This window comes from Sinohyriopsis cumingii, chromosome 7, assembly GCF_028554795.1.
Source record: "Sinohyriopsis cumingii isolate HCF-2022 chromosome 7, ASM2855479v2, whole genome shotgun sequence".
NCBI classification, from domain to species: Eukaryota; Metazoa; Mollusca; class Bivalvia; order Unionida; family Unionidae; genus Sinohyriopsis; species Sinohyriopsis cumingii.
The window spans coordinates 12,724,692-12,732,978 of record NC_142967.1 but is presented as its reverse complement, the minus strand read 5'-3'; the positions used below and the strand labels follow the sequence as shown (position 1 = coordinate 12,732,978).

Below are 8,287 nucleotides of genomic sequence, written 5' to 3'. Positions count from 1 at the left end.
TATTTCTATTCCACATTGTATTGAAAAGTGTATGAATACTACAACAAAAAGAGATGGATAGGAAATCAAGAATAGAATGACAAGGTCATACCTAGATGATGCTAATTTACCGAATCCATCAGCTTGTTACACAATACAGGTATAGTTTATATATATAAGAATTTCATATCCTCGAATCCAGAATTCCTTTGAATAATTTCGCAGATGTCCCAGAATAATAGGTAAGTCCAATGAACACTTTGTAATTCCAACGAATAATCCAAACAAAGGTCTCCTCCGTCCCAAATAATGTACAACATTAAATAAATCTGCAGACTGTTATTAACATCAGAGCATATGAAATACGAATCAGAAATAGGAATGAATCCGAATTGTCGGTGACAGGATTCTGTCGCATCGTGTCAGCGGATCTCATTCCAATTACGTGTATAATTTCATTATTCAGGGTTGCTATAAGCGAGCGAAGACGCTTTACACAGTCGCGAGACCGACTGTGAATTTAAAAAAGTCCAGCGCGCGCTGATAACCAAATGTTTGTTTCTCAAGTTTGCGGTTGAATTATTCCACATCGGTTTGATCGCGTTGTACAGGAAGATATCCATGAGGAACCCGCACATATTTCGGCAACAACTCAATAATGGGTCTGAGAAGTCCTTTACCTGCAGATGCTACGACTATGTCAGCGATTCGCATGCGTTGATGCGTTTGAACGCTTATGCGACACTTGTTTAATTTTTTATTTCAACAGCCCGGCTTCCTTCTATCTGCTGCCAACATCTACGACGGTTAGCGCTTATTTCTATGTGCTTCCACATAACCGATCATGCCAGAGAAATACAATATCAGCCTCGTGTACTTCGTTGGGCGTCGAAACATTAAACCATCTGCCAGAAATCATCCGTGGTGGGATGAAACTTTTACGGCTACATCGCCTTCCAATAACCGCGTGGACTGTACTATATGGTGGTCATTTTCTCGTCCACATTTATTATATATCACCTTGCTTTACCTCCAAATGTCTCGCAAGCATCAATGAGAGGATCTTAAGATCCGCCTTGTGCACTCTTGGCCATGATGCCTTCTTTGACAAGTGATTTGGTATTTTCTCCCCGACATCCGGTACCACAATCGCGTTCAAGTCATGGATGAGATTCACGTCAGGTTTAATGACGCGCAAGGATATTTCTTGACGTTTCATACGCGAGATCATGTAGGTAACTTGCACATTTGACGCGGTTTAAAAGGTGATTCTCTGGGCTTCTGTTTTCGGCGCCCATTCGTATAACCATACATTTTCCAGTCCTGCAGGAATTGTATCTGGCCATGGATGTATCCATGTATGCTTTTAACCAGGATCTTTACTCTGTGGTATCCAGGTTAGCTTGTTAATACAGCATTTAAAACACCGCCTTGTTTACTTTTAGCGCCTTCGCGCTAGACGTATTTGAATCGTCTAATAGAACAAGAGGTTCTGATAAACATTAATTTTTTGCAACATTATCGTAACACGAACCATTGATTCCGGCTTTGCCATAACACGTTAGGACCCGAATTGCATTTGATGTGGCATCCCACACAATATGAATGCATAATGGTACAACAATTTAACATGACATCAAGAAAGAGGCAAATAAAAGATTTTAAAAGTTCTGCTTTCGCTATCTCTGCGTCGGTGAAGCCTTGATCAACCTAACATTGATCATATGGAACAGGTCACGTTTTTCCGATCTAGGTTTGCTCGCTGATTATTGATCAATTATTTTCGGAAACTTAACTGTTGCTGAACATGTTCATGAAATGGTTGACGTGGGACCGGTTGTACAAGATTGTTCCATCCACGGATAATCATCCATGTTATGATGTGCTCAGGCATTTCACATAAGCGTAGCTTACGTCGGCAAAGACAATTTTATTTTTTGTCGTGTTAGACGATGTGATGATTGACAGGCAAGACAACACTGCAAGAATATTTTCCTAGGGACAGCACAAAAAACACAGACATGATCTATGTGGTTCAACGCTAAAATAATATATTTGTTTCTGTAACGATGACGTGAAATTTACCGATGAATTCACACAGGTTATGTTTTTCAGAAGATATGTCGAACCAATATTGACTCGGCCCGAAACAGAAAGACTTCGCCTGCTTTTCACCAAAGACACGCTTGTTCGCGTAATAGTTTTTTGTTCTTTTATGATCAACTCATGAAAGATTTTTGTCGGTTCTTTGGGAATTCACGAATATATAACAATATAGATTCGTATTGTTGTTTACGTTGTTATGTATATCTACGTTTTTTGTAACTCCTGGTACACGATTTTGTCAAATTTTTGTAATTTTTTCATGACTGTAAATTGTAGTGATTATCTGCAGTTGAAATTGTGTACGTGCATATTATGTTTTAAGATGTTAAAGGGCGTAACATTGCTTAGGATTTATAAATAAAAGTTTACGTAAGTGTTGACAATTACTAATAATAGATTTAGTCTTGCATATGTTTACGAGATTCTGCCTTTTTCCAATGGGACAGATCAATAAGGTAGTATCTTAGAAGAATTAAGTGAGTTGGATGAGTTAGGTCACATGAATATGTATTTTTAAATAATAATTTGAATGTTACATGGGGTATATTGCGACATACAGTCCTAATATACATTATTAAGGTGTATGTAAGAAAGGACTTAGCAATCTGATTCATTCCTTTTTTAGAGTCATTCTTATATCTTGTATTTCTGTTGTAACATCAAGTCTGCAAACATGGTTTATGTTGTACTTTGACATTATGTAGGAGGAAACACATTTGTTTGGACTGTTAGTGGAAACAGAAAGTGTTTATTTTTAGACTATAATATTAGTTTGTAACAATTATGAAATATTCAAAGGATTTCTGGAAAACGCCATTTGGCAATGTTACTATTGTTGGCGGACGACTAGTACATTTTTAAGAGTCAAATTTATACGGAACTTTTATTCTGGACTTTAATATTGCTCTTTCATGATTATTTTTCTTTATTAAAACTTTGTGATCTTAAAATAAGCAATAGAAAAAAGTGAGAAGCAGCATGTTTTGTCAAATTCAACAAATAGTTTACTTCCCAAGAACACATCGGGAAAATGTAAAAAAGAAAATTGTGGTAATGCGAATTAATTCCCAAATATAATGATAGGATTTCTGAATAAACTTGAGCAGAAATCCTAACTAAATCAAGCACTGGAAGTGTTGATGTGACTGTGGTGAAACGTGTAGTGGTGATGTGCCAACAATATTTGATCACATTAATACAATCCAAGAATATACTTGATGTTTCACTATGAATCCACGTTTCTTTTTCCAAGAACGTTATCTCTGAAGAGCAATTTGTAATTCCAGTGAATAAATAATGTGAAATAAATAAATTCCAGCACAAATGAAAAGCTGGTCACAAAAATAACACTGATTATGATAAGATCATAAAGCACGAACGATAAACAAGATTATATAGTCTTCTGCTTGACCTCAGGTCACAATTAACCTTTTCTTACAGAAAACAAGCTATTGCCTATTCGAAAATAGTGTTCTTCTTATTGTTAATACTATACAGAATCTCAGTTATAATTAAAATAGAAAAAGTGATAAACACCATGTTCTTGACTCAGGCAACAATAATAATCCTAATAGTAATCCCATACACAAAGAGAAAATATTTAGCTATGTATGAGATATTTACAGAATTAAAAATCAATGATTCGGGTCACGTATAAAAGGAACTTTTTGTTGTTATTATAGGGTTTAACGCCATTTTTCAGCACAAGATAGGCTATACATGGCGGCCAGTATTAATGGTGGAGGAAGAACCGGGAAAACCCCGGAAAGAACCACCGACCCACGAGAAGCTACCGGCAAGCTTTCTCACATATCCACATTAGCCGAATCCGAGACTCGAACCCACGCAGACAGAGGTGAGATGGCAGTGATCTGTGACGGACAGCGCTTTAGACCACTCGGCCAGTCGGGGCCCTAAAAGGAACTTGATTTTTGACAAGGTCACGTTCTACGTAGAATGTTACATTATCAAGAGCATATAATAAAAACACCTCAAAATTAAATATACAAAACACCTTCCTTCATAAAGAAAATATAAAGATATATGCAATAAAGCTTTCTGTTTAATAGTAGTAAAATACTAAATGCGATAAAAGACTACATATATTAATTTGAAATCTCAAGTATAGATAAAACAATAAAAAATTGTACTCGTGAAAGTGCATCTGCTCTTAGACTGTCTATTCCCTTGATGTGCTTGATGTTAATATTGTATTCCTGCAACATCAAACTCAACCTGAATAATCTCTAATTTGGTTGTTCATCTTGCCAATGAAAATATGGGGGTTGTGATCACTAAACACAATAATAGGATAACGTATTGAACTAATATACACTTCAAAGTGTTGCAACTGTCAATATAAAAGCCAAACGATCCTTCTCAATTGTGGAATAATTTCTCTGTTGCTTATTTATTTTTTGTTTTTGAAAAAATAGCAAACTAAATGATCTACATCATTTTGTTTTCTTGAACCAAAACTATTTCAACCCCAAAATCACTTGCACAAACATATATGTTAAATGACTGGCTGAAATTTTGGAGCTGAAAAAAATGGTTCACTCTTAAGTATGGTATTGAATCTATCAAGGTCTCCATAATTTTTTGAGACCAATGCAAGATGGTTTCCTTACTTAACAAATTTGTCAGGGTTCAGTAATTATGGAAAAATTGGATATTCCAACATCAAAATAATACGACCGAAGCATATTTTTCAAACTTTGTTGAAATCTTTCTAAAGCCTCTTAGCTATCAGGGTGATAGCCAGAAGACATTAATTGATACATGCCAAATTCAAGCATGACTTGCTGGAAAATTCCAGATATAAACTTTGACCCATCAACATCAAACTCCACCGTAATAATCTCTGATTTTTGGTGTTCATCTTGACAATGAAAGTGAGGGGCTTGTGATCACTAAACACAATAATCAGAGAACGAGTTGAAGTAATATACACTACGATGCGTTGCTATGCCAACATTAAAGCCAAACATTCCAAACAATGTTACATAATCAGTAGCACTTAATGGAATAAAGAAAATACCTAAAAAACAATGCAAATTCAGTTTACATGACGGGATTCACTTCACAATATAATACTGTAAATTCCTCTCACATTTTCATTTCTAATTTTGATCATTAAATTATTTAAGGTTTACAGAACTTGTTTGTGTCGCTTCTTACTGTTATTTAGTTTATGCCCATAGGTTCGTCACAATGCTCATAAACAATTCCGTTTTGGTTGTTCTATTCAATGTTCAACCACGAGATTAGAATGTGGCGTAGTAGCAAACGTATTAGGAGTGTATTTTAGAAAGTTGCAAGTGATCATGCTTTCAGAGACATACAAATTTTACTATTTTTCGAACGATAAGGGGTTACATTATTTTCTTTCCTCTTTGATGAAAAATATTTTAACAGTGTTCCCTCTCTCAAATGTATTCCAGAAAACTATCCGCTGCAACCTCCACGATTTGTCGTTGTCGAGGAGGAAGGCTTCATTGAGAAAAACCCAGCAGTTACAGTTAGATGGGACCCTGGAGAAGGTAAGAAAGGCAAAGAAACTCTGAAAAGAATAATTCGCGTCAACATCAGTCGTTATAAAAGTCGGATGACTGGCATCGTGAAATTAATGAAAAGACAACAAAATATTAGAATAGAGATTAAAGTTATATATATATATATATATATATATATATATATATATATATATATATATATATATATATATATATATATATATATATTCCAAAGCAAACAAAATCAGGAGTGCGGCAAACTTAACTGGGGCATTGTTGTTTTAAGAGAGAGTTAGAGACTGAATCTGTTTCATTTTTCTTAGTAGTTTACTTCCGACTAATCAAAGCTGCCCTTCCAGCATCGAAACCTAATATTTTCTATATGATTGGCTTATATACGTGTATAACGCATAGCCATGTATGAACAACGTGAACCAAGAACTTGTAAATCATATCTTTGGACAGATTTTCTTCCTTTCGACATCTGTCTTGATGGTTTCGCGTATGCAGTTTTTTTAATGAAAATGAAGCAGTTATCAAAGATTATGATGCACTCAAGTGCCTTGGATTTTCTCATCAATGGTTATGATGTAGGTAAGTGTCCTGAATTCTCAGGTGAATATTATTGCTTAATCTCTGCGGATAATTAGAAGATTTTTCTGAAGGAATTTCTCTACCCGCTTTTTAAGGACAAAATACCTTCAGATAAATACTTATAAAACTGCAGAAATATATTTTATACGGAATCTACCTTTAAGAGACAACTTCGATGCTCTAAGGATTAGAATGTCCGCCTCCGGATGCGGGTGGTCGCGGGTTTGAATCCCACTCAAGTCATACCAAAGACTTATAAAATACTAGCAGCTACCTCATTTGGCGCTCAGCATTAATAGGTTTTTGTTAGGACAGGTCGGCCTGGTGTTAATTTTAGCTCTCCAGTCAATCTCGCGCTGGATGCAGCATGATGACCTAGTGCTAGACATCAGTGTAAACTGCGACTCTGCAGACATCATAGCAATATGCCTAAAATTGTTATAGCTAAGTTAAAAATCTAAATCACACCCTCACCCACCTCCACACGCATCTATCTCAACCTTTCTCGTGAGTAATAATCGCTCCTCTCATATAAAGCAAAAACACTGATATTGTCGATTCGGAACTGTCTGATCAAATCTTTGAGCTGAGAAGAACATTCATATTTAGGATGGCATGTTCATCTTAATATTGGAAAATTATCTTTTAAGATAGTATTTAATTCACTTTATAGAATTGATTTTCTTTTCATGAGCTTCCAATAGACATGCTGAACATGTAACGGATGGGTTTTTTTTCAGTAGTTGACGCACATACCCGGTAAATGGTATTAATAGTGACGCATTTTTTTATTTAAACGTTCGTGATCATGAAAGTATGAACTAATTTTGTCATGTTTATTGGAGGGGGTGGGATTAAATAGAAAGAGAGAAGGAATGTTCATATTTTTGTATCAATTAATCAAGTACTTTATAAACTGAGAAAAATAATATTAAAGCTGAATATTTTGGAGCCTGAGATGGCATTCAGTATGGCAGTGATTGTCACACTAGTGTGCAGCGAGAGATTTGCAGGTGTGCCGTGGGAGTTTTGAAAAATATTTAAAATTGCTAGCGTTTTGAAACCTTGAACATATCGAAAAGTTAAATGGTAAATCAATGTCGCAAAAGTTAAAAAAGTAACATATATAAAAACCCAATCTCTGTCAGTTTGTTATTCATTGTTTCCTTTCGTAACGCGGGACTTGTGCGAGATGTCGGGAGAACTCGATCGCTCTAATTATATTAATAGTATAATAATAAATACATTATACAATGTTCTCGAATTTTCCACGCTAAAATAATAAATACACAACGTAACAAATCAGACCGTTCCATTCCAACTTTGATGCTTATAAATAAAGTTTGTTCATTGTTTAGCCATGGAGAAATACTTAATCAAGTCTGGAACTCTGAAAGAGAAACTGTTAAATGAAAAGCAAGGAAGCAAGCGAAAGTACAAAGAAGATTACATCGAGTATGTTTTCATCGCTTCGATATCTGAAGATGCTCAATTGCCATTCTGTCTGATCTGCAACGCAGATTTGTCGAACGAGGCGCTTGTTCCCAGTAAACTGAAGAGACACTTGGAAACAAAACATCCAGCTGTAAAGGACAAACCAAAGGAATACTTCGAAAATCTCGTGGCTCAACAAAATAAACAAGCTAAGAAACTTACGAACTACATGAAGCTGCCCGAAAAGGGACTGATTGCAAGTTATAAGGTCGCTCAGTTGTTGGCAAAACGCAAGAAAGCGCATACAGAGGCCGAATCAGTCATTGCGCCAGCATTAGCAGTTGTCGTTGAAACTATGCTTGGAACTGATGCCGCCGGAAAGTAAAGAAAGTTCCTTTGTCAAATGACACGATTTCGCGCAGAATTGAAGACTTATCGTCAGATTTAAAGGATCAAGTTTGCGAACACTTCGAAGCGCCTGACGATGAATTGTCTCTGCTGTGGTCTCTTCAAGTTGATGAATCTACAGACGTAAGTGGCAAAGCGCAGCTGCTGGCTTTTATTTGATTCATAAAGGATGGAACATTTGTGAACGAGTACTTATTTTGCAAAGATTTGGAAACTACGACGAGAGGCGAAGACATTTTCCATTTGGTGAA

General features: G+C 35.8%; 1 protein-coding gene across 4 annotated transcripts in view; it reads left to right on the top strand.

The window, feature by feature from the left end:
* Window positions 1–8,287, top strand: part of LOC149794748 (tyrosine-protein kinase receptor torso-like) — a 204,494-nt gene that overhangs the window by 95,426 nt on the left and 100,781 nt on the right. For all 4 annotated transcript variants that reach the window (XM_089964374.1, XM_089964372.1, XM_089964373.1 and 1 more), the window contains one exon: window positions 5,529–5,627. In XM_089964374.1, the coding sequence (XP_089820500.1) occupies window positions 5,529–5,627 (99 nt within the window). The remainder of the gene's footprint in view (window positions 1–5,528; window positions 5,628–8,287) is intronic.